The 27,208-nt window shown below is 37.5% G+C and overlaps 1 protein-coding gene across 5 annotated transcripts in view; it reads left to right on the forward strand.

The window, feature by feature from the left end:
• Window positions 1-27,208, forward strand: part of ASAP1 (ArfGAP with SH3 domain, ankyrin repeat and PH domain 1) — a 132,889-nt gene that overhangs the window by 65,938 nt on the left and 39,743 nt on the right. For all 5 annotated transcript variants that reach the window (XM_082044544.1, XM_082044545.1, XM_082044541.1 and 2 more), the window contains 10 exons: window positions 7,733-7,807; window positions 8,148-8,197; window positions 8,748-8,877; window positions 9,607-9,692; window positions 10,470-10,545; window positions 11,369-11,455; window positions 18,037-18,137; window positions 18,545-18,614; window positions 20,927-21,014; window positions 22,097-22,145. In XM_082044544.1, the coding sequence (XP_081900670.1) occupies window positions 7,733-7,807; window positions 8,148-8,197; window positions 8,748-8,877; window positions 9,607-9,692; window positions 10,470-10,545; window positions 11,369-11,455; window positions 18,037-18,137; window positions 18,545-18,614; window positions 20,927-21,014; window positions 22,097-22,145 (812 nt within the window). The remainder of the gene's footprint in view (window positions 1-7,732; window positions 7,808-8,147; window positions 8,198-8,747; window positions 8,878-9,606; window positions 9,693-10,469; window positions 10,546-11,368; window positions 11,456-18,036; window positions 18,138-18,544; window positions 18,615-20,926; window positions 21,015-22,096; window positions 22,146-27,208) is intronic.

Raw genomic sequence — 27,208 nt, forward strand, 5'->3', positions numbered from 1 at the left:
AATTGGCAGTTAAGAAGAAAAATACAAATGTTGAGACATCACTTGAGGCATCATTCTCAAGTGATTCAGGGTGTTATAGAGCTCTTCTTATAGACCTTAATTATAATCATTCCCTGACTTGAAGTCTTTCCAGTTAAAAATCCAATACCACGGCTTCTTTGTCTTGTCTCAAAAAGAGAAATGTTCATTTCTTGGAAAAAAGATGACAATTTGGGAAACATGCTGAAATGGTGTTAATAGACCATTCTCCCTATGATATACAAAGCATCCATTGCTTAAATAGTAGGTTTATGAGGGTGGTTTAAAGGTTTGTCTCATCTAAAGTTCGTCTGAGGTCTTTTAGTGCTGAAAGCTGGATAATAAAACTGTAGTCATAGCAAATATCTTTGAATGCTGAAGTAATAAAGCCTCATTTTGTATGAAATCATGTTTCCTGGGTTTGATAGCTGTTGTATTCAGAAAGTGGTAGCTTCAGTTTTATGTTGTTCTTATGGTTATTAGGTTACGTTCTTCTTATAGTAATTATCTCCATACTTTGTAGCGTGTAAAGTACAAGCAATGTTAGAGGCTTTTCTTTCCTGTAGTGCCCAGGATGAGCAGAGCTGCTTCAGGTCACATCTGAAGTCCCTGTAGCCAGTGCCCGGGCTCTACCAGTTGCCCAAGAGTGAATCTTTAGGGAATAGTGTAGAAAGAGAGCAAACGTGTGAGGCAACCTCTGGGCTCTGGTCATGAAAACCATCTTCAGCTCAGAGACGTTGGAGCTGCCTGCAGGTGGTACCTTCTGCTTTGTAGTCCTTGTAGGTGTTACTTCCATGAGTTTGTCTAAGGATTTCTTGAATGTATGCTTTGCTTGGCACAGAACATGGTGGATTGTTCCAGCACACTAAAATGAACTGCTCTCTGGAATGTCATTTCTATTTCTTTTTACTTGATCCTTTCATTTATTGTTCCTTGATTCTTATATCTTACAAGAAATATAAGAATTTCCCTATTTTCCCCAGGAATTTACAGATAGCTGTTGTTCTTCCTTTCCCTTCTTCTGTTACTTTTCAAGCTGAGTCTCATTAAATCCATAATTTGTATTGTCCTTTTTGGTAATTTCTGTATCTTCTCTTAGTACTATTGTACCAGTTTTGGAAATGGAGGGGATGGTTCTATTTCTTATTCCTTAATTGCTTTATGATTACTGAGCATTGAGCCTGATGTTCTTAAGGGATTCCATGTTCTAACTTCAAGGTATTTTTTTACTTGAGACATTTTTCTGGATGATTGTCATTCCGTAAGCGTGATTCTATATGCATTATTTTTCTCCTTATGCATTACTTCAGTTTTTTCAGCATAGACGTCAGTCTTTAATTTCATTCTCTCAGTAGTAAATTCACTGAAACATCTCGGACTGCGCAGGCCCCAGCAACACTCTGAACAGGGTGTCAGATCTGACCTCTCATGCTTGTGCTCATTTCTGCTGAGTTTTACCTCTTCTTCATCACTTACTTACTCATCTATGGATGATCACACCTACCCTAACAAAGTCTTTAAGAGCTTTGCTCCAGCCTATTACCCAGATCATCCTTTGTTCCAATGTTGGCAGTTCTAAAGACCAGTAGATACGTGAGGAACCTGCTTTCCTCTGGGAAGACTTGTGTCATTCTGTGTTATTTTGTCCTCCTTTAATCTTACATTGGCACACAATTGAAAAAAGGTGTTTTGAAATATGTGCTAAAGAGCAGTTTGGGATTGGAACTCAGGTTTGTTGGAAGCTCTCTGGACCACATCATTTCCCGCAGGGCTTTCCCAGACATTTTGAACTTATTTCAACTGGTAAACAAGGATTATTTATTAATTTAATGTATTGCTGATCAAGAGGAAAAACTCTTTTAGCTAAAGAAGCCACACTCATTCAAAACAACATCATACTATTTCAGCTAGACTATGAAGCATTATCTATCTAAATTCTTGTTGGCAGGATTTAAAGTAGGTTATTCCCTAATTTACAGCATTCAGCAGTTTCAAATAGACAATAAGCTTATTTTATAAATGCCTTGGCATTTTAAAAACAATACTTTTTCATCTTTCTTCTCTCCAAGATAGATATTTCTGCTTTTTTGACCCACTGTTGTTCTTAAGCATCATTCTGATTAATACAATTATATTGAAAGATAATTATTTTTATAATATTAAAATAGAAGGTACAGTGAAAAAGCAGTTGAGAGGAGGACTCTGTAATGTCACTGGTAGAGCCCCACAGTAGGTGCTGAGGCTTATGTTAATAAAATTAATTGAAAAAAAATGACAGTAGGTATTAAGATGAATGGCAAGCTAATAGGCTTTTTTTAATATACGGCAGATTGTTACTGCTTTATTTCATAAATGTACAATAAAATAATTAAAGGTCTTTAAGTACATAAAGGCCAAATAAGGAATAGACCTACACAGTGGGCAACAAAAAATACTTCAAAAATTTAGATCTATTTTAATTTAAATCTTTTGAACTTATAATTATGATTCATTAAATGTTTTTTTCTATGAGTTGTGATATTATGCATATTTCATGAGGATGGTACAGGATAATTTATTTTCTTCTGTGTGAAGGAATTATAGAATGATCACTTTGAGAGTCATCTTCATGTAATTACTGTCATCACTTACAATGGAGTAAAGCCAGCACCTTGTTTTACGTGTACCATCGTTGTAAAATGATTGTTCTGGACATAAGGTCAACAATAAAAGTATAATCCATTAGTCATTTTAACAAAACCAAATAAGTCGCTATGCAGATTTTACTATAAACCGATGTTATCGCTAAATATAACATCTCAAAATTAAAACATTTAAATATCTCATCTCAGAGTGTTTGGGCATTTTTTTGTTTGTTTTCAAGATTATTTTATAGGAATGACACACAATTACCACTTCCGTAACATTGTTTAAATGCAGTTGCATTGTGATAAACCATTATCAACACATTTTTGGTGATCTCTGAGTGTTCTACCAGAATCAGTTTCTCTGCTTTTGGCTTCTTCTGCCTTCTTTCCTGTTCCAGGCTTCATTCTTTATGCAGTAATTCACTATAACAGTGCATTAGAAAGCTGTATGGAGACCTCTGCATGTGATTTATGAGTGTGTTGATATCTTTAAATTGGTCTAGATGAGTTTTTAGAAGAACATTTCGAGCACTTGCAGATTACTTGGTTTTTTGAAATTTTGCACAGTGTTTGGCTCTTTCCAAATGTTTAAAGCCTGTTGTTTTCCCACCTCCCTTTCCTGTAAAAGTCCTCAGCTAATCTTTGTGGGCAAATTGTCTTCTGCTCATGTCCCTCTTCTCCAAATTATCATATGTATTTCCATCTGTTCAGTTTTTTTGCCTTAATTTTGCTTTAGATAGAGACTGTTCTGCTTTGTTTTCAGACATGTTTCCAGTTCATTTGGGCTACTGTTTTATCAAGTCTTCAACTATGTAATAAATTATTCCAAAATCTTACCATATTGGAGCAATACACTGCTATTTTGGGGGGGTGGTGGCAGTGTTGGTTTTTGTGGGTGGTGTTTTGTTTTGATTGCTTTATCTTTTCTTTTCCCCTAGCTGACATACTAACTGGCTACTGTTCAGTGTTTTCAAGCCAAGTATTAATGGCTTGAATTGGTTATCCTTAATGGGTACGCTTGGAGAAATGAAAAAAAGCTACAGAGCTACAATAATGTGCAGCTGTTCATGCCCTGCCCTGATAAATACTTGAAGTCTGCCATATCCCTCCATATTGCAGAAATTTGTCTTCTCTCTTTTTACAAACTAGACTGGGATTAAAATTTTTTGAATATTTTTTTTCTCAAAATTCACATTTGAGATATGAACTTCAGTTACGGTTGCTAAGTGGAAACTGATTAAAATGTTTGAGAATGAAAACAATAATGCATTTTCTGTAATCTGTGTATTGATAAAGTAGGTATTACCTTAATCAAGTGTTGGCTTAATACTCATAGTTCGTTTCCTTCTCCAACAATACTGACATTACTAAGGAGTTGCTAGTTACGATATATTGAGATAAAAAGCCAACAGAGGACAAATTGCAAAAAGGCATAATCCTCTGCAAATTCCCTGGCTCCTTTTATTTCTGTTATGAAATAATAATGTGTGGGGTTCACATGCAAATATTGGAGGCAAGAAGAAAGAAAAACAAATCTTAGCTCTTTAAATCAAAACAAAGCTTAGATTTTCTGCTATGAACTTGTTTAGTGAAGACAGATAAAGAAAAATATCTTTTTGGTTTTTAATCACTGAAAGTGATGACGTTGCTATTTGTTTCATCCAAAATTGATATTTGAGCATTAATTTTGTAGTTGCAATTATGGAGAAAATCCCTTCTCAGATCTTGATCTTTTAAGCCATGAAGAGCTTTGCTCTGTGGTCGTGTCATTGTCTGATGCGGCAGCTCAAGGTGTTCCCGTGGCCTTCACCTTCCCGTGAATGCTTTTTGAAGATAAGATTTCTGTGAATTTTAAAAATGTAAAATCACAGAATGTCAGGGATTGGAAGGGACCTTGAAAGCTCATCCAGTCCAATCCCTCTGCCGGAGCAGGAACACCCAGATGAGGTTACACAGGAAGGTGTCCAGGTGGGTTTTGAATGTCTCCAGAGTAGGAGACTCCACAACCTTCCTGGGCAGCCTGGTCCAGGCTCTGACACCCTCACTGAGAAGTTTCTTATATTTAAGTGGAACCTCTTGTGTTCCAGTTTATACCCATTGCCCCTTGTGCTATCATTGGTTGTCACCAAGAAGAGCCTGGCTCCATCCTCCTGACCCTCACCTTTTACATATTTATAAACATTAATGAGGTCACCCCTCAGTCTCCTCTTCTCCAAGCGCAAGAGCCCCAGCTCCCTTGGCCTTTCCTCATAAGGGAGATGCTCCACTCCCTTCAGCATCTTCGTTGCCCCACAATGGACTCTCTCCAGCAGTTCCCTGTCCTTCTGGAACTGAGGGGCCCAGAACTGGACATACAAAGCAGTTCTCAATATGCCTTGAATGTGAACATAAGTGTGTGTCATGTTTTCTGAATTCGAATCCATCTCATAGTAATAATAATAATCATTTGTGATATCTGCAAGCTCTCACAAAGGAATCAAAACTGGAGGGGTGGCTGACGAGCTGTTAGGTGGTAATTAAGTAACTACATAATAACCAGTGCTCAAAAGATCCTCTTTCCCCTCTGCCCTGCTGGGACCTCAGTGCTTTCCAGAGGGTAATGCACATCGAGTTCAAGAACTGCTTTGTATCTTCATTAAAACAATGGGTGTCTGCACCGTGCTCGAGCGTGCAGGGCCGGGTTTGGCAGGAATCTCTAGGGAACTGATTTGGAGAATGAAGCAAGTCTGGGTTTTTTGTTTTTCTTTTCAGTGAAGGGCTGATAGTGTATCTCCCTTCATTAGATTCACTGTTTTACATATAGTGGATGTAGTTCTTGTAAATAATGACATGGTAGAAGTTGCTTGTGAATTGGTAAGAGGCCCTGGCTCTTAAAACAGCAGCGAATGCATGTGGGTCATGCCTTGTTTCATGGCAACTTTATTTTACTACTGTGAAAGAAATAAACCGTGATACAAGAGTGAGATTGCTTTGAATTTTTTTTATGTGCATGTATTTTAAATTGCATAATGTCACTTTTGATAAAATGCAATATTAAATTTTTTATACATGTTTTTTGAATAGATGAGTTTGCACATGGAACGTTCTATCTGGAGAACCAGCTTGAGTGATTATTTTGATAGTCGTAGCTGTATGGCTTGCCTGTTTCACAAAAACCTCTTAAAAATCAGTTTAAGGGACAAAAATATGCTCAAGAGACCTTATAGGAGAGAGGAGCTGGGCCGTGTATGTGACAGATTAAAACCACTGATGTAACACCCTTACTCTTTTGGTTAACAAGCAGAGGTTACGCTGTTTTGTAGCCTTCCCATCTTTCTCCCCATCCTTCCTTAACAAAGAACTGAAAAATTCATGGAGTATTTTGAGATGTGAAGGGAGCGGAAGAGATAACAGACTTTTCACGACCCTGGGGTAATATTGATCCACTTTCCTATGATCATGGCTCTTCAAGAACTGTACACACTGTACATGTTCAGAGGGGGTCACAGCAGGAGGTTTTTCTGCCCTCAGACTGACAAACACAAATGGGACATTTCCACTCAACATGTAATCAACCAGACACGGATGTAACAGGGTGAAATTTCAAGTCTCATTTTAGCAGATGTCAGGTTTCCATGTGTGATCAACAGTGCAGAGTCTGGTTGGAGGCCTGTAGTTAGTGGAGTCCCCCAGGGGTCAGTGTCAGGTCCAGTCCTGTTTGAACTGTTCATCAGTGACCTGGATGAAGAGACTGAGTGCACCCTCTGCAAGTTTGCTGATGATACCAAACCAGGAGGAAGGGCTGACACACCAGAGGCTGTGCTGACATCCAGTGAGACCTGGACAGGCTGGAGGGCTGGGCAGAGAAGAACCTGGTAAAGTTTAACCAGGGCAAGTGTAGGGTCCTGCACCTGGGGAGAAATAACCCCAGGCACCAGTACAGGGTAGGAATGGACGTGCTGGAAAGCAGCACTGCAGAGAAGGACGTGGGAGTCCTAGTCGAAAACAGGTTGAGCAGGAGTCAACAATATGCCCTGTGACCCAGAAAGCCAATGGTATCTCGGGTGCACTAAGAAGAGTGTGACTAGCAGGTCAAGGGAGGTTGTTCCTTCCCCTCTACTCTGCCCTGGTGAGGCCACATCTGGAGTACTGTGTCCAGTTCTGGGCTCCCCAGTTTAAGAAGGACAAGGAATTACTGGAGGGAGCCCAGCAGAGGTCTACAAAGATGTTTAGGGCTCTGAAGCATCTTTCTTATGAGGAGAGACTGAGAGAGCTGGGTCTGTTCAGCCTAGAAAGGAAGGTGAGAGGGGAATCTCATCAATGTTTATAAATATCTCAAGGGTGGATGTCAAGAGGATGGACCAGACCCTTTTCAGTGGTGCCCAATGACAGGATGAGGGGCAATGGGCACAGACTGAAGCACAGGAGGTTCCATCTGAACATGGGGAGAAACCTCTTTGCTGTGAGGTGCCAGAGCCCTGGAACAGGCTGCCCAGAGAGGTTGTGGAGTCTCCTTCTCTGGAGACATTCAAACCCACCTGGACACATTCCTGTGCAATCTGCTCTGGTGAACCTGCTTTAGCAGGTGGGTTGGACTAGATGATCTCCAGAGGTCCCTTCAAACCTCAACTCTTCTGTGATTCTGTGACAAGGAACAATAATCAAAGATCCAGTGACTCTTGTTGCTGCTTTTGTTGGTGGTTGAATTAGCAAGTGCCTTGTGTGGTACCTGCCAGTGGCACAGCAGGTCCTTGCTTCCTGCTCAGGAGGCTATAAGGAACATTTGTTCCCAAAACTGATTTGCTTCCTGAATAATTAAGCAACATTCAAATGGTTGCTTCAAGAGACTGAAGATTACCTTGAGGTGCTTTCAGAACTTTGCTTATATGCTGTTTTTAAAATTCTGGTTTTATATCACTCCATATAAGTAAAGATTAATTACAATACTTCTATGTCTGATGCAAGTGAATGTTTATTAATTTTTCCCAGACTTGACTTTACTATTAATTTAGAATTTTTCAGGTGATTGCAACTTCATTAGTGAAGTAGTTTGATGAAACAATAATGAATCTTTTTGAATTTTAACAGTATAATGTTTTTCTTTTTAGCTCCAGGGTTTAAGCCACAATGTTATTTTCACTTTGGATTCTCTCTTAAAAGGAGACTTAAAAGGTGTTAAAGGGGTAAGTCTTAAAAACTAGCTTTTTGTCTTGGGAAATGTTTTCAGGTTCATCCATACTGTGTCTGTTTTCCATCCACCCATGAAATTGTTTCTCATGTTGGCATCAATTAATATTCTGTTTGTTGTCCAAAGAAGAATTCAGAATTGGTGTGACTCTTGATGCTTCTTTAGAATTTCATTGTAAATTCCTCTCTTAAGGTGCACAAGAAAGGAACACTTTACAAGATTCAAAAATAGTATTTTTTCTAACTGCTGTCTGAAAAGTTGTTGTTTGTAACTTAATAACTATACAGAGAAAGCTTTACAGATGTTCTAAGCATTTTTTTTTTTTGTTTCCTAAGGACCTCAAAAAGCCTTTTGACAAAGCCTGGAAGGATTATGAAACCAAATTGTAAGTATTTTCCTCCTTTTTTTTTTTTTTTCTTCTCCCCTCGCTGAAAATTAAATGACTGGAAGTCATGTCATTTAGTGTAGGTGTTAAACATCATGTGCTGTCTTATTGTTTTTCTCAATTCCGGTCTTATGAGCATGAAAAATACATGATTAAGATTTTCTGCCATTTTCCTTCCAAGTCAGTAGTTTCTTCCCCATACGCTTTGCAGCACAGTATATAGAGATGGAGGCAATGGAGCGCGTAATACAGAAAGAATGGGATTTTTAAATTTTTTCCCCAAGTAGCATACAAACTAGAGAAAAGATTTAACATGAGGAAGAGCAGCTGCATGACTCCATTACTTCACAGATTTCACAGACTTCACAGAATGTTAGGAATCCAGAAACTTAAAAACATATATAGGTTCTGGTATCACAGAAAAACTCATCTTCAGAATGGCTTATTAATTCTTGATTTTTTTTTTCTATATAATACTAGATCACATCATAGTTTAAATCACATGGTAATAGAAGAAATTCTCAAAAATGTTTTCTAATTAAAATTTCAGTACAAAAATTGAAAAGGAAAAAAGAGAACATGCAAAACAGCATGGGATGATAAGAACTGAAATAACAGGAGCTGAGATAGCAGAGGAGATGGAGAAGGAGAGGCGGCTCTTTCAGCTACAGATGTGTGAAGTAAGAAACAAGTTTCAGCTTTTCATTATGACACTGTAACTTAAAAGTACCTTGTGGGCCTCACTTAAAGGTGGTGAAACCTACTTTGTCATTTAATGAGGGTGGAGGGAGGAAGATACTTCAGTGTCACATAGTACAGCAATGTAAAGGTAGTTATTTTAGCAACTCTCTAAAACTTGGCATCCTTTTGTTTTATTACTTTTCCTTGGTTTTAGATTACTATGCTAAAGTTCTCAAGCTGAAAATATGCTATCAAATTATTTCTTATTTTTTCAGGTTTATGCTTGAGCTGTTCAGGAAATATTGTTTCTTTGTCTTCCAATGTGCTTTCTGAAATTTCTAATAATGATAAAAGTTAGTGATACATGAGTTCTGTAAAACTGCTTTTTGTATTAGTAGTTCTCTTTACATTTTAGGGATGATTGCATAGTATTTATATTTTTTAGGATATTTCAGTAATTACTGCAGTAGCATCTTCAGACAATTGTGAAAGAGGAGACTTTTTCCTGAATTTGTTTTATGTTTTGGGGTGTTTTACATTTTTTACGGATGGCCAAATAAACTGTTATCTGTTACATATATTGATTAACTGTGGAGGTCTAGTAGCTTATGGGTCAGCACCCAGGTTAAACAGAGAGATAATTGACTGAACAAATGATGTTTTATTGATTGAAAACTGTTGAAGATTGTGTGGCACGATTATCAACACATTTTTCTTTGTCTGTACAGTATCTCATTAAAGTTAATGAAATCAAGACAAAAAAAGGTGTGGACCTTCTGCAGAACCTTATTAAGTATTATCATGCACAATGCAAGTAAGTGCAATGCTTTTAAGCTTTAGTTACGATTTTTGTTTTTACACAAGTGTTTGTTTCCCTTTGTTTTGAATTTGTTTTGGTTACATCAGGAATTTGTATCATAACTGTTACTGCCAGATGTGTGCAACTTCATTTTTTTAGGCTGCAGTTCAGTTGTTCACCAGAGACTATGAAATGAATGAGTGGGGCAGGGGAGTGATGGAGAAAGAGGCCAAGGGAAAACCTTCCATGTTGTGGACAAAACATGTTTTAATTCCTGAGGCATAGATCTAGAATGTAGTTCTACAACTATCTTGTTGGTTTTATTTAATAGTTTTTAGTTGTTTATGTAAATTTTGAAACCGTTGTGAAAACCAGAGATTTCTTTGAAATTCCTTGAGGTGAAACTGGTAAGATATGACCGAACCACAGCAGAACCACAGAGGCAAACATACAGGAACTTTACTTAAGTTAAATATGGGAAAAAAGTTTTAGAAACTAAGGGGAAACATGATGACTAACTGATAAAAATAAGCCAAGCTATATTCTCTCTAATTTGGTACTCGTTAAAGTCACAATGGTATATCTCCTCTACTGAACAATATCATACTTTAAAATTAGTAGGAAGTTTTTTATTGTTGCATTTTTGGTTGGTCGTTTTGGTTTTGTTTGTTTCTGAGTCTGGGAAGAGCTGGGTATGTTTCATTGATTTTGCTGTTTTTCTCCACGTGACAATCTACTCTGTGTAATGAATTATATGTATTCCTGATAAATCACAGGTATTTTTCATTATAGTTTCTTCCAAGATGGCTTGAAAACAGCTGATAAACTTAAACAATATATCGAGAAGCTGGCTGCTGACTTATATAATGTAAGTTTACTTATAAATAGTTTAATTTCTGAAAATGGAAATATTTTGTTTATATGAATACATATTAGATATGACTACAAGAGTGTTACATTTGTATCTTATAAACAGAAAGTGTGTTATTTGAAACTTTGAATATAACTAGACTGAGGGAAAATGTCTTGACTGTTTAAACTTTTTATTCTGTTTTTCCAGTTATTAGGAAAAGTAGCTTTCATTCTACTACTAATTTAATGTTGCACCAAAATAGAACTAATTTAAAGGGGGGATTTTTGAATCAGATTACATTATTAATACTAAATATAGTTACCACTTTCATTTTTTTCAAAAGCAAACTGGTGATAGCACCACAGTTTTTAAGTGAATTAACTTGCAAAGTTCATTGAAGGCAAGTAATAAAGTGGAATCGAAGCTCACTTGTCACCCAAGTGCTTTTGTATTCTATAATCAGAATTACAATAATCCCTTTTGCTGTTGTAGTTTGTCACTAAATTAAGCTGTATTTTCATTCCTTAAGTCATCTGTCAACCTTATTGGAGTTATTTAATCAGTATTTCAGAGACTAATTTAATTGGATATAGTGAACCGTTAAATCGTAACAGAACAGAGCATACTGAGTTGCACGTTATTTTAGCTTGCTTTTCAAGTAATGCATGCATAGAAGGTGAACATGTAACAATGGACTAGTCCATGAAAATAAACTCAGATATTACAGAAACACAGAATAGTTGATCTGATTGTTTGAGACATCTGAAATGTTATATTGCAATGCATAAAAACTTAAAGTTGCATCCAGAAAGCATATAAAGGCAATTTCTTTCCATAGATAAAGCAGACACAAGATGAAGAAAAGAAACAACTTACTGCTCTTCGTGATTTGATAAAATCTTCTCTACAGCTTGATCAGAAGGAGGTAAATAATTTAGATGTTATTCTCAGAGATAAAGTGAATTTATGAATTGGTTTAATTGATGTTCAGTTTTTGTAGTTATTGGTTCAGAAGAGTTGGACTTCGAACATTATTATAAAATTAGTATGTAGAATGTTCAACTACATAGCAACAAACAACAGGTTTAGATTAATTTTCTGTTTCCACTTCATATATGAAAAGAAATTATTCCTTTTTTGTGTGTAATTCAAATTTTTTATTCTTATTTTTTAATGTACTATAAGAACAGTAGTAGTGGATCAGATAAGTGCTTCATCTAGACCAATGATAGAGAATGAGTGTTCAGGAAAAAGTACAAAGAGATGTGATACACGCTTCTTTCCTATGTCCTGCCAGCCTCCAGCTGGATTGTGTTCAGGATTTTCCTGACCTAGTGATCCGAGTAATCCTGAATGAGAACTGGAGGCTTGTCTTTATGGTTTCCATATTACTATTCATCTGCTAACCCACGTGGATTTTGTAATGATGTTATCCTTCCCAACCCCTTTTTGCTAGTGTTGTATCATCAAGAAGAAAATGTTTGTGTTAATCAGAAGTGGCTGAAACAGGGCAGTTAAAAGGAAAAATACATCATCAAGTACACTGGAATCAGAAGCAAAGAGGAAAATGTAATGTCCGCTGCAGGATGTTCTGGAATACTCCTTGAGCTAGGAGATGGGATATGATATATATCACAGCTTTTACCTGAGATAATATTGTGACTTCTTCCAAATCACAGTGGTTGCGAGTCAGAAATACTGAATATCCTGTGGTGAAGCTGAGAGGGTTGGGCGGTCGAAGGGAGGGAGTAGCTTTCCTTTAGGAATAGGTAATTTACCCTCTGTTCGGTTTTCTCTTGGGTAAATAAATCATTGGTATCTGCTAGGTGTCTACTCAGTTTATTAAGTACTTATTGTTAAATATGACTTACTATAAATAAACATTAGATGCCATTCTGCTGCATAGATATGATAATCCACATATATGATTGGGCAGTATCACTAATACCAAATATACATAAGAATATAATTTACAATCGGATATACTGAGTCAACCAAGTTTCCAACAGCAATCAATCGTGGATGTTTAGAGTAAAATACAGGACAATAAACACCGATACTTCCTGAGGATGTTCTCCCATCAGTAGCTTGACTGTCTTTGCAGTCTCTCCACCACCCTATGGTTTTCCTTTCTTTGAATTTGTGCTGTTGCTTTTTGAAGCTTCTGTTATGGCTGTGTCTTTCCCACCATTGCTATATGTTGTTTAGAAAAATCTTTTCCTTTTATTTGTTTTGAACTTTTAAATCTCTCTACACTACTCAGGATGGAAGTGCTTGTGAATTTATGATAGCATCACTAGATCATTTGTACTTTTTTTTCATATAAGTACTAACATTGACTTGGTTTTTGACTGGTGTTTAGTGCAAAGAAGGAGGTGTGTCAAGTTTAATTAGCTGTAAAGGTATAACCATATCATCCTGTTTCTGCATGTTAATAGTTAACTCACACTATCTTATTTTTCGCGTCTGCATCACTTTGCATTTGTTTATGCTGATCTTCACCTGTCATTTATTGTCAAGTTACTCATTATCATGAGGTCCTTGAAAAGCTTCAGTCAGCCTTTCTTGGGTATCCTGAATAATTTAAGACAATCTAGCGAACTTTAACATTTACTGCCAACTGTTTTCCAGATTGTTTTGGTGGTAGATACCACATGTGCTGCCACAGCTTTCTGTGAAACTCATTTGTTTGTTTCCTGCTTTTAGCTTGGTAGCTCAGCTGAGGAATTTTCCTCGTGTCCTGTAGCAATGTAATTCTTCCTTTTCGTAAGGAACACTAAGTGCCCATTGAAAGTCCAGGTACACTGTGTAAGTCTGATTTCTCCTGTGTATCTACTTACCAGTTCCTTCAGAAAATTCCAGGAGATTTTTGAGACCTAACCTTTCTGTACCAAAGCCACAATGATTCTTTTTGTCCGTATGCATAATACTAAATATACACTTAAAAGTAGTTTTCGGTAGCCTTCTTTATGTGGTGTGAAGCTTACTGATCTTTCCTGGAATTCTTATGGAACTTCTTCAAAAATAGGACATTAGTAACTGGGGCAAGGAAGTATTTTTATGGGCTTTCGTGTAATTTTGTAGGTAGCACACTGTATTTATGGCTACTGTATATAGATAAATGACTTGAAGTTAGTAAACTATTCTAGGAGGAATCATAATTAATAAGGAATGATTAATGAGTCATTCCTTACAGTGTGGTGCTGGTGTGGGGGTTTTTTTGTTGTTGTTGTTTTTTTTCTTTTGAATGCTTGCCTATGTGTGCTTTCATAGTGTAGATGTACATTATACAGCAGATAAACCTTGGCCAGAAGGCTGTGCCTCTCTCTGCATCTTTAATCCCATTGCTTTGAAGGACAACACAACCTTACAACACACTTTACATAGATTTAGAATTTATTTGATGTCACAGAGCACCTTTGAGCAGATCTCAATTTATTTTAAGACCTGCCAGCTCTTTCTAGTACTCAGTTTTTCCTTATCTCATCCTCTACCATCTCTCCCAGTGCTCTGGTATTGTTTTTTTCCCATTCATTTCCAATGAGCACATGGACCTACTGGATCTCTTCTCTAACACTTACAGACATTCCCATACGTGCTTTACATCTCTTATCCTCCTAGTACCTGAATCATCCTTAAGGTAACTCATGTTTTCCATCCTCACCCCCGAGAGTCAAACAGAGAACATTATATTTCAAGAGCTATTTGGAAATAACTTCAAATTATCAAGTGTTTCATGGATCAGTTCCCAAGACACAGAAGAACAAGAGCTGCTCTCTCCTCAGGTGCCTTTTTGTTCCACAAGCTGATTATCTGGGCAGCAAAAAAAATACGTCCTCCTCTCCTTGCTGCTGCCTCCGGTGTTAAGTTCAAGCGACTTGGTAATCAGCCAGATCCTGGAACTAAAGTAGGACAAATGGGTTGTTGTTCTTCAGTGCCGTGTATTGTACACACCTGGCTTCATACAGTGCAAGTCAAGTTTCAAAAGTTGCTCACAGAGTATTTTGAGGTACAATAACTAAATGGAAGATAGTGTTTGGGGTTTTGGTTACCTATTTCCTAGATGTGTAGTAAAAGTTATTGGTTTAGTGAAAAATAATCTCATTTAAAATATAAAAAATAGATAAAATTCTGAGACATAGATGCATGTTGCAATAAAGTAACTTCATGGGCACTAGTGAAATAAACTATGCAACTGACTTTGTTTACAGTGTAGACAAATCCTGGGGACTGTGTATATATATGAAATTGCGTCTTATAAGTAAAAGGAGCAATATTGTGATTCTCAGATATTCAGGCAGATCATGGGGGAGAGAGAGATAGATCTGCTATAGTGAAAGAATCCACTATTTTGGATAAAACAACCATTTGATCACATTGATGTTCCAAGTGCCTCTTTCAAAAATCAACGTGAGGACTTTTAACTCGTGATTCTGCTACATTACATGAGTCAGAGCATAATGACGCTGACAGATATTGAGGAGCTTGATAAAACAATGTCTCTCGTAAAAACTGTTCAGTGTTTTAGTCCGGGAACATCACGCCAGCATTCGTTACTCATTAGTAAAGTGACAGTGAAACTTGAAACCATGTAGCATGAGTTTCACCAATCAGCTCTCCATCATTGTATATATCCAGTTCTTTAGGTTTGTAAAGCTGGGCTTTATTGCTGTGACATTTGACCTGGCAGGTTGTGATTACGAATCCCCCTTTTATTAGTGCACTATAATCTCACTGTTGGAAAATTTATGGATTAACAGAAATGTTGAACATGAAATGAATGGCTTTTTTTTCTGGTGGATCTGTAAAAATTCAAAGTACTCTTACCAAATATTACTTTGGCAGGGAAACAGTTTGAAATAATGAAACTGAGGCCCTGGTTGTATGTGGTTTTAAGTTTGTTTCACCTTTTGTGCAAGAGAAGGAAGTTGAAAGTAGTGACTCCTGGCTAAACTGTACATTCTGCCACCTGTCACCTCTTTGGAGCTGCCATTAGGTGGTGAGACTGCCCACCCATCTCAGAGCGACTTGCTGTCACAGGTGACTGAACAGATTCCTGCGTGGCTGTTCAAGCTATGAAAGCATTTGGGATCCTTTTGAATTTAAAACAATACGTATGAAAAGATTACTCTTCAGCACCCATACTTCCATTCGGGAAGAACCACTAATGTACTCAATGAGCTGAGCCCATTCCTGCGCTTTCATGGTCTCATACTCTCTTACATGTAACATCTCCTGTTGTTACGGCAGTTTCTGTTACTTTGCACAGGAATTACGTGTTTTTGTAAAATAGACTGTGGTTCGACCAGTGTAATTTTATTTTAAGGGACACCAGCGTAATTTTAATTGTATAAAGTGTTTATTTTGTATGTTCAAAGATGTTTATGTGCTGAGAAGCTTAAATTCTAAAGGAAACCAGGCCTTTAATATGAGCTTCTATGACCTATTTTTGTATATTAATTATTGGTACACATGTAATGTAACAGCTTTATGTCAAATGTAGCTGGTCTTTAGAATCACGTTTTCTGTTTGTTTTGTTAACGATTTCTTTACATTTTTATTTCTTTGCCCAAATCTTCATCTGATAGACTCTCTGGATCAGGAAATACATCTGATTGCATTCTTTCCTATGCCAATATGAATAGGACCCTAATTCCAATGGGGTTTCAAAATTGACTTATAACAAATGAGCTGCTCCCTGCGATGGTGTCAACACGTTCTGCTGAGAACACGTTGCACTAACAGCCTTCCTGCTGTCCAGCCACAGCTGCCAGCTTCACCCAGGCAGTTGTCTCTGAACTCCTGTAACATACCTGATACAAGATGAAAAACAGCTTGGAGGACCCTGAATAAAATAGGAGGGAGTAATCTTTAATATACATTGATTGTGGTAACTTTAAGAACCTGTGCTTTAGTAATTGATTGTGGGGTGACAATAAAACTGTGGCAGATGTATTGTTAACTGCCTCTTTCCCACCTTTCCCCTTCAACCCCTCCCTCTCCCCCCTTCCCACTAAGGACAGGTGATCGGGAGGGAAAGAAGGACAGAGAGAAGAGAGTTGGAAAAATTTAAGAACGTTTTACTAATGCTACTAATAAGAATAGAGAAAAATAATACAAAATATACAAAACCAATCTTGAAAGTCCCAGCAACTGCAGAGCTGGCAGCCAGAGTCCTGGACTGGACTCTGCAGCCAACCGGAGCTGGATTCAGTCTGTCACTAGGCCTCAGTTCGCAGGGAGGACTAGCAAGGTCCTCTCCTAATGTCAGCCATAAGGAAAGAAGAGAGATGAGAACCTCGTGATTTCCCACTTTTATATGAAGTATTCATGCGAATGGGATTGACCTTCCCTTTTTTTTTTGGTGGGATTTTGTCATATATTTTGCAGATAATTGTTTAATTGTTTTACAGCTACATTTAAAACCATATCAGTGTGTCCCTAATTATACCTTTTTATGTAGAAAATTAGAAGTTAACTTTGGACCTGATCTTCTTCAATGGAAATTCAGAATTAGCTCCAGTTTGGTGGAGGATACAATGTAACCATCTTTGTAGACAATTTACATGTAATGAGACTGGAAGACAGTAGTAAAATTTGATCCAGTAGTCGTCTTAGTTACTTTTATGAAGCCCATGCCATATACGCAAGGTTGCACAGAATTTCATTATGGTGTTTTGTTACTTGATGAGAAAAAGCACCAGTGTGCCTAAAAAAAAAAACCTCTTGCCTTCTCTCTAGTTGTGTTGTTAGAAAGGGGGAAAAATTGCTTTAGTAGATATGGGGGCTATAAAATTTTATGTTCAAGGAACATGTTTTTTTTAAATAAAATAATAATTCTTGTTTTAAATTATTTGCTTTCTCTTTCCTCTATTGCTTTTGCCTTTCGTGATCGAAGTCTAGGAGAGTAAGTCAATGTTTTAATGAACTTTTGGGGATTTTTTTTTTTGTTTTCTGATGTGCTTATGAGAAGCTAATCAGTCTCACTTCATTGTTTCACTAGATCAGGCCAAAAGTTATTTTGGTTAAATTCATTCACTAAAACTCCTCAAATTGTATACATATTTTTAATTGGATTTAAAAAATAGTGGTTAGTACTACTTGGTTTTGTTTGTTGAGATATGTGTGTTTATGTGTATATGCATGCTGTATTCTGTTCCTTTCTTTTCGAAGTTTTATCATAGCCTTTTATTCTTTGATTATGAGATTATGCAATATTTCCTTTCTATATTTTAAAAAGTCATTATTTTGAGATGTGTGTTTGCATTCACACTGTACTTCGGGTGCCTAATGGAATCATTGAATCTTGAACACACAGTTCAAAATCGCATGATATAAAAGCCAAACTCTCCTATGGATGTAAAACATACATTAGGAGTTCTCTCTTTTTTCTTTCTTTTAATCAGTTATTTTGTGAAGCTGTGATAGAGAAGAGAAAAAAAATAAAATGGGCTTAAAGGTTAGGAAAATGTCAGGAAGCATTAATGGTGTTTTCCCCTTTTTTAGGATTCACAGAGCAGGCAAGGAGGATACAGTATGCATCAGCTTCAGGGGAATAAGGAATACGGCAGTGAGAAGAAAGGTTATCTTTTAAAGAAGAGTGACGGGTATGTTCTTGGAGCGCATAGTACATAGTGAGAACTACTGCTGTGTTCCTGCGCTGTTTTTTATTGTGTTGTACTACGGATGCTTTTAAGGCACATTCTCCTAACACATGTGCCTCAACACTCAAGAATTTCACTGTTCAAGTCTGAACACAGGTCGGAATTGAATGTAATAAATATAAAAAGCATGACAAGCAATAACTAAAAAATAAATCATATTTAAAAGCAAGCTGTTGTCTTTGTAAGTCTCTAAAAGGTGATTAAGACCTGTCATAAATCCCCAAGTTGTTTCTGATGAGGCATTAAATAAAATTTTGACTGCATCTGTTTGTTTCTCAAAACATTAATGGGATTAATGTGTTTTGAAACCATGTCTAGATACTGAGTTTGTTGTCGATGTTGTTCTATAGGTTAAGGAAAGTATGGCAGAGAAGAAAGTGCACCGTTAAAAATGGAATCCTTACCATATCACATGCAACGGTAAGTTACTTTTATACCTTTTTAATGAAATAATAATGTAACATTATCCTTTCCCAGTGAATCTGTTGCCATTAATCTGCTTTTTTTTCTGACTGTTGGAATTCTGTGGCTTTTCAGAATTTGGAGACTGACTTATGACAGTAATGCCATAGTTGTCGCTCTCTTAAAATGTTTCCTGCTTGCCTGCTGCTGAGCACTGCTGAGAACAGGTTCTTAGTCCACCTGTGAGAGATGGGGTGTCAGTCATATGAATTAAAAGAAGTGTCAGCAGTGTAGCTGTTGGCATCAGAGCAAGACCCTGGAGGCTCCTCTCCCAGCCACTGGTCAATGCAGTTGGAGGACTCTGGTAGATCTGGTCAGATGTTTTGTAATCAACTCAGTTCTGGCTGTTGACTGCATGGAAAGACTAATAATTAGCTCATACATAGATGTCTGTATTACAGGTGTTTTATTCATACATAGGATGTTAACTAAACTTTTTAATGCCTACACATCCATTTTGTAAAAACTTCAAAAATTGGTCAACTAAACAAAGTGAAAAAATTAAAATAAAGGCTGTTTTGAGATTAATTTCCAAACTTCCTGTGAACCCTGTGAAGTAAATGCACTCTTTTTTCAGCCTTGTAAGGCTTTTCTTCATTTTTTTTCCCCACTGCTATAGCTTATGACAGTTGATTTAATATTTAAATGTATTTATCAATAGTTTGGTGAAAAAATGGCACTTCAAGTGCATTTGCTCATAAGCACTGTCATCATATAGCTGTGAAGCACATGATTTGGCAACCTGGGAAGTGTTTGGTATTAGATGTTATTGGTGGAGTATGAGAGATGAACAAATGTGTTAACATTTTGAGTGCTTTCAACTAAAATGGTGAGATTTTTGGAAAGTTTTGATCATAGTGAGTTCTTGGAATTGGGTATACATTAATATTTGAACTATCTGCCTAGGAATGCTAAATCATGAAGAAGTAATAATATTATCATGGTAGAGGCAGTTCTAAAACTGTCCAGTGGCAGCATGACACAAACTCGTGGCAAACAAGAGTAACTCCTGTTACTCTTGTTGAAAGAGGTGGTTCCATTTTATCCCCCTTCTTTACCCTTTGCCCCAAATTCTACTGGTGGCCATGAGTATCAGTGTCTAAAGTCAACTACCTGTCTTAAGCAAGCGAAAGGGAAGTTATTACATTTTGTACTGGAGGGTGGGTCTTTTTAATGGTTAGGAAGATATCTTCACCTTTTTTGAGAAGTCGGTCAAATTACTGGTGCTTAGTTAGTAATAGTTCAGTTATCACCATTAAAAAAAAGTGTATTGTCGAGCTCAAGACTTGCCAATTTAGAATTCTTTGGGTAGCACTGTTGTATTTCCTGCTCTCGTGTGTAGCCGTGTAAAGGCAGGCCTTCTCAATTGCAGCGCCAAGAGGAAAGTAATTTTCTTGTTTTCAATGATGAAAAGTTCAGATCGTGACAGTCTGTTTGACACCAAACTGTAAAAACTGAGACTCCAATTGCATATTTACTCCTCCAAGGAATTGTTGCTACTTAAGTGTTTACTTTATTGCGTTGATGATCTTGTTCTGATGAACATTTGACAATGTGGGAAATACACTTCTAGATACTTTTTTGTTTGGTGGTTTTACATTACCTTTATATTTGATTTGCAACTTCTAATGTAAAAAAAAACCTTCCAAAACTAATTTCAGGAGTATTTACTGATAGCAGACATCTCAAGTTCAGTTTCTATCTGCCAACTGTGGTAACTTTGATTCGGGATCTCTATGGTTTCTGATAAACCCATATAAACCCAAAATACTTTAAAGACGTACTTAGTTATCATGTCTTAAGTAACCTAATTAGAGCGGAGAATATTAGTAGATGTATTTATTCCAAGTTCTGAAACTCCAGATCTCCAGCTTCCCACTTCCCTTTAAAATTTTTAGGATTATATCTTTTGTTTATTTAAAATGAGAGGAAAACTTGATTATGGACATGCTGATAACTGCATAACAGTTTTACCATCATTGATGAAACACAATAAAACAACTTCACATATTCTAAATTAAGATTAATTCCTTTAATCCCCTTCAAATAATCAGGAAGAGTTGACATGAAGATTTTATAGATTTAGTTCCAATTGGCTTGGTCTGTCAGAAAGGACAGATTGCTAAAAGTCATGCTGGTCTCAAGCATTTTGCAGGTGTATGTATATGCACGTCCACACTTCCACTTAATATTGCACATACTCAGTCCCCAGAAAGGAAAAATAATCCTAAATCAAGACATTTTTAAAGTAAAATAAATTTTCTTTTTAGTCCAACAGGCAACCAGCTAAACTGAATTTACTGACCTGCCAGGTGAAGCCAAATGCTGAAGATAAGAAGTCTTTTGATCTAATATCACGTATGTAGCAACTTCAGTAGCGTCTTACATTATGTGGGATTTCTAAAAATGTCATTACATGATACTTTGAGGAAAAATGGGGTTACAGTTAAAAATTCAGATCTCTATCCAGATACATGCAGTGCCTTCTAGTATTGGAGATGGGTTGAATGAACAAATGAATATAGAACCTTTGCGTGTGTGTGACATAAATACTGTTCATTTGTGGCAAGACATGAAATGCAACATATGTGCTTTTCTTCTACATTCAGGGAGAGGTTTAACACCTTAGTGGAAAGTGCATAAGCTATTTCCACCGGGAAATGGAAAACACCTTTGGCCTCATCTTGTTTTTCCTTCATTGTCTGTTCCGCTTTTTGAGAGCTACTCAGAGGGTTGAGGAGGGCAATGAGAACCCAGTTTCTCTTGTTCTCTTATCCTCCAAATTCTTCTGTTTGTCTGAAACTGGTAGTGACTTTTCTTCTCAGCATTAAAGCTTCTATGATTTCTTCCCTTTAGCATCTTGTGTAGCAGGTATTTGTATCCAGTCTGATTTTTAAAAACACATCTGAATTCAATGAGTCAACTTACTGTTTCCAGTCTTTACATATATAGTACTAAACAACAAACAGTTCCAACTTTGTATATTTACAAGGACAGTCTATGAAACCTTTGAATGCGAGGGGTGGTACCTGCTTTTAATCTCATCCTTTGGTTTAGTAAAAAAAGATTCCTAACCTAAACAGAGGGAAAAGTAAATAATAGAAACAAATTTATTTTGCCCTTTTCTGCTACTTATGTTTCAGGTTTGACTTCAGAAGGGCAAAATTTGATTCACATGCTTACTTTTTTTTACTATTTCTAAACATAAGACTTTTGAAATATGTACGTTTGGTCTAAATCAAAATTCACCATTTCATCTTTACCTGTTGTTTTTTTTTTTTCCCCAATTGTTTTCCATAGCTATGCATAAATTATTAATGTTACTGGATAAGAGCAATTGCTCTTAAAAGCTTTAGTTGCTGAATAGGTTTAGTAACAACTATGTTGATACTTCTAAATTTATCATCTGCCAAATGAAAATATGTGTTTATTTATTTCAGATAACAGAACATACCACTTTCAAGCAGAAGACGAGCAGGAATATGTCGCGTAAGAACATTTACATTTATTTTATATTTTGCCAATATAAGTGTGTAAAATCACATGTAAGAGCTGCAATAGTTTTCTCAGTTAATGCAGAAGTATTGCATGCTGTTTCTTCTGCTGTTGTGAATCTCTAAGTTATCTTGTGTCACATTAAAAACAAAACAAGACAAGAAGCCCAGCCCAACGAACCAAAAACCCATTTAGATTGTGTACCCTGCCAGCAAGTGGTTCGTGTGCATCTGCTTGGTGTGATACAGTAGATCAGGCTTTTAGTGTTCAGTTTTAAAGTTCTTAAATCTGTGTCAGTCCTCTCTTACTGTTACTTCTTTTCCTTCTGAACCTACCTTTTCCTTTAAATTAAAAATAATAATAGATAAAAGATCTCCTTATAACAGGTACAAAGTATTTACAGGTAATGCCTGTTTTCTACTGTAGGCCTAGAAATGAACAGCAAATTGTATCTCTTTGAGATCTGTGTGATTCAGAATCCAATAACTTGCTTCATTAGTGCATGTTTTCAACCAGATTATTCCCTTTAAAACAATCTTTCTTAGTGCTGCTTCAGAACTACTTGTCTGGAGAACCATCTACCACTTTTTTCTCTTCTGAATATTGCTCTTGGTGTCATGAAACATATGTTGTGGAGAACATTACAACCTAATGCTCATCACCTGATAATTCGATGAATAAAGTTACTGGTGAGGAGGGCAGCAAATCTGAGCCTCCCAGGCTGCCTCATTCTTCAGGACCTTTGTGCTTTTTTGTTACATCTCCATATTCTGATGGAAGACTGTGTTGCTCCATGTGTATTTTAAAGGTCCAAGCGATGTGTTTGGAGAGTGTTTCAGTAGCGTGATGGTGTTGGGAGGCCATGGCATCGCATTGACAGCTCCACCTTGGGAGGCAGCAGGGAAGTGCTGCAGAATTCTTTGTTGTGCACCTGTTTCCTTCCAGAGTCTTCCACAGTTTTACAGTGGCTTTTAGAGTGCAAAGCTGACTTGATAGTCATGCTTACTGTGTTCATTCTGGAAGTTAATTATTGCAGTCACAGTCAAGAAGAAAATACTGTTATGTCTGATCAGTAATGCACTTGATGAGTCATACGTTTTTGTCTTTCTGCCATAAACTAGTTTTTACTGTATTTGCTGTTTTAAAAGGTAAATGGTTGTGGTTTTTTGTTTGTTTGTTAGGTTTTTTTTTGTTGTTTGTTTTGCTTTTTGTTTTTGGTGTGGGGTTTTTTTGTCTTAACAGTAGGGGGAGAATATATTAGTAATATACTTCTGGTTGGCAGGTCAGTAAGTTTAGTTTAGCTGGCGGCCTGTTGGACAGTTCTGAAATTCCAGGCTGGTTTTGTCTCTCGTTAGAAGTTCCCATTAGTTTATCACTGGAGTCTGGTTTATTACTTTCAAGTCCAGTGGCTGAGAAAATGACCTTTACTGGAATACAGAATGATGGAATATCTCAAGATGGAAGGAACCCACAGAAATCATTGAGTCCAACTCCCTGCTCCTCACAGGGCTACCTAAAACTAAACCGTATGACTAAGAGCATCGTCTAGACCTCGTTGAACTCTGGCAGACTTGGTGCTGTGACCATGTCCCTGGGGAGCCTGTTCAGAGACCAGTTTAGCTTCCCAGTGAAGAAACTTCTCCTGATGTCCAATGTGAACTTCCCCTGATGAAGCTTATTTCCCTTTCCTTGTGTCCTGTCTCTGGTTAGGACAGACAGGAGATCAGCACCTCCCCATCCACTGCCCCCCTTGAGGACATTGTGGACTGTGGTGGGGTCACCCCTCAACCTTCTCTTCTCCAAGCTGAACAGTCCAGGTGACCTCAGCTGCTCCTCTCGGGTCCTGCCATTGAGACCTTTCCCTGTCTTAGTCGCTGTCCTCTGGACACACTCATGGTTTGGTGTCCATTTTGTATTGAGGCACCAAAACTGCACCACCAGTGCAGTGTAGTGTGGAGCGTAGTATTTTTATTTTGTTGCAAGTTTTAAAAGTTTCATTTAGCTAACGAGACATGAGTTGCATCCAAATGTTGGAATACACGGCGACAAACTAATGGAGGCTAAGTGGATTTTGCTGTAAACCAACAAAAAGATATTGTAATGCTACTCAGAGGAGTGTTCTGTTTCAGGTAATTACTTAAGTGACCCAAGTGATGGGGTGGACTTCAAGATGCACATGGAAACTTTCTTCTTTCTTTAGGAAAATTTCTGCGATATCTTTAGTTAATTGAAGCTCATGAACCAGGATGACTGTTAATGTGTTGGTGAAAAACTACAATATAACCAAAAGTTCTGTTTTTCTTGTGCAGCCAATAAGTAGGTCCTAAATAATTTTATTATCTAAGGTGTCATGTGAACCCTTTGACTTCCAGCCCTATTGATTCCAACCTTATTATTCTGCAGGAACTCTGTGATGTAGCTCCTCAGTTAGGGTTATGATTGTTGTGCTGCCTCTGTTTTCTCTTTTTCCTTTGTGCACCAATTGAAAAATAAATGCATAAATAGATTCTTCAAAACACCTTCCTTCCAGACTCACATATAAATAGAGGAAAAAGAAAGAAGCCACACCTGGAGTATTGTGTTCAGTTCTGGACCCCTCAGTTCAGGAAAGAGATTGAAGTGCTGGAGCGGGTCCAGAGAAGAGCAACAAGACTGGTGAAGGGACTTGAACACAAGGCCTATGGGGAGAGGCTGAGGGAGCTGGGGTTGTTTAGTCTGGAGAAGAGGAGGCTTAGAGGTGACCTCATCACTCTCTATAACTACCTGAAGGGAAGTTCTAGCCAGCTGGGGATTGGTCTCTTCTCCCAGGCAGTCAGCAATAGGACAAGGGGGCATGGGCTTCAACTCTGCCAGGGGAAATTTAGGCTGGATATTAGAAAGAAATTCTTTCCAGAGAGAGTGGTCAGGCATTGGAATGGCTGCCCAGGGAGGTGCTGGACTCCCCGTCCCTGGAGGTTTTTAAGCTGAGATTGGCCATGGCACTTAGTGCCGTGATCTAGTCAATGGACTGGAGTTGGACCAAGGGTTGGACTTGATGATCTCTGAGGTCTTTTCCAACCCAGTCGATTCTGTGATTCTGTGATAAGTTTCTTTATACTTTTGTTTAACTGACCTTACATATATTTTCCTAGTGATCGTTTTAAACTGCTTCCATAAGTAGCCCCCCAAAAAGTAGATGGTTTAAAATACAAATAACTGAAGCCTACATTGTATTACAGGCTTATTACTGCTTCCCCTTAAACTTTTCCTTTAGTCCAGTGCATTTATTGTTTGTGTTTTGTTTTTTTGTTTTGTTTTGGGTTTTTTTTTGTGTGTGTGTGTGTTTGGTGTTGTTTGTATGTTTTATCCACCCAGCTCTCTGTCTTGACCATCCTTCAAAATTCTCTGTGAGTTATTAGTTTCTCTAGTAGATAAAGTACAGTGTGTGTGAGGGGGGGTGGGGGAGGGAGGTAAATTTGTTTATGTATGTGTGTGGATATATGTATTTATGTGTATATTATAAGAAACATAACCTCAGATCTCTAACCAGTTTTATTTTTTTAACATGTACAATAATAGATGCTTTCCAATTTTTATAATTGTGGACAGGCCCAAACATACTTTGGACATGGCCTTTAAGGTTTTTTCTACCTTCTTTTTGAAGGCTGAGTCTATCCATTCCTGTAGGAAACACCTGGATTATAAGCAAAGCTGGAGTGAGACATTTTCTTATGAAGAAACACGTCTAACTTCTGTCTGGTGTTTAACAAGAGTCTTCAAGCATTTTTTACTTTGGGAAGACTGAGTTAGAAGGTCGCGATACTGTCTATTCCATCTTCCATACAAAAACGTTGTTTCTGAATGTTTGAAAAATGTTACGTTGTTCTGTTTATACATTTACCTGAAAACAACGATGCTGTGATAGTAATTGTCAGAAGAGACAGAGATAAACTGTTACTGCAAACCAGAAACACTATTAAACTGGTTTTTATTCTTGGGGAGAGGGGGCTTTGATTGGCACTGAGGAAAAGTAAGAGAAATCTGAGTGAGAGTCTGATCCACCCAAGATTAATGAATGCTTCTGTTTCCTTCATTGCATCCATAAGTTATCCTTTACACCAGATATTTGTTTAACCTCACGAGTTTCTTCAAAACCGGGAATCTCCAGCAAACAAAATGCCGTAAAGGATCATAAGTAACTGCTGAGATCGAGAAAAAGTAGTGTAGCAGAAGATTAGTGACCCTGTCCTATTGTAGATAGACGGCAAAGTAGTTCTGTAAGATTTCAGTCATTTTTAAATGATTTGAAAGATCACTGAGAAGTATTGTCAGAAGCTTTTGACTGTTAGCTTGACCCTGATGGCATTGTGAAATAAAACATAAAGTCATAGAATCATTGCAGTTGGAAAAGACCCTCAGGATCATCGAGTCCAACCACAACCTAACTTATCTCTAGCACTAAACTATGTCCCTAAGAACCTCATTTACATGTCTTTTAAATCCTCCAAGGATGGTGAGTCCATCACTGCCCTGGCAGATAAAGCAAATAGATTTTTTAAAAAATCAGGGAAAAAAAAAACCCAAACAACTAGTACAGACAAGAAAAAGAGGAAGAATATCAGTCATAAGGCAAGTTTTTATAAACTACTGACACTGAAATAATATATTTACTGATTTGAATTGTTTATTTCTGAGTGTACAGCCTGCATACAGGAAGGGCTGATGACCAGCTGGGGGGACTTCTTGTGTAAATGGCATCAGTAATCAGGAATCACAGAATCACAGAATGTCAGGGATTGGAAGGGACCTCAAAAGCTCATCCAGTCCAATCGCCCTGCCGGAGCAGGAACACCCAGATGAGGTTACACAGGAAGGTGTCCAGGCGGGTTTTGAATGTCTGCAGAGAAGGAGACTCCACAACCTCCCTGGGCAGCCTGTTCCAGTGTCTGTCACCCTCACTGAGAAGTTTCTTCTCAAATTTAAGTGGAACCTCTTGTGTCCATTATTGTGCTTGTGTTAAATGGGTCTTGCTGGCGATGTCTGGGACGAGCTGGCGCTGCGGGGCCTCTGGCTCTGAC

The sequence above is a fragment of the Streptopelia decaocto genome, assembly GCF_964273445.1.
Source record: "Streptopelia decaocto genome assembly, chromosome: 2".
Taxonomy (NCBI): Eukaryota; Metazoa; Chordata; class Aves; order Columbiformes; family Columbidae; genus Streptopelia; species Streptopelia decaocto.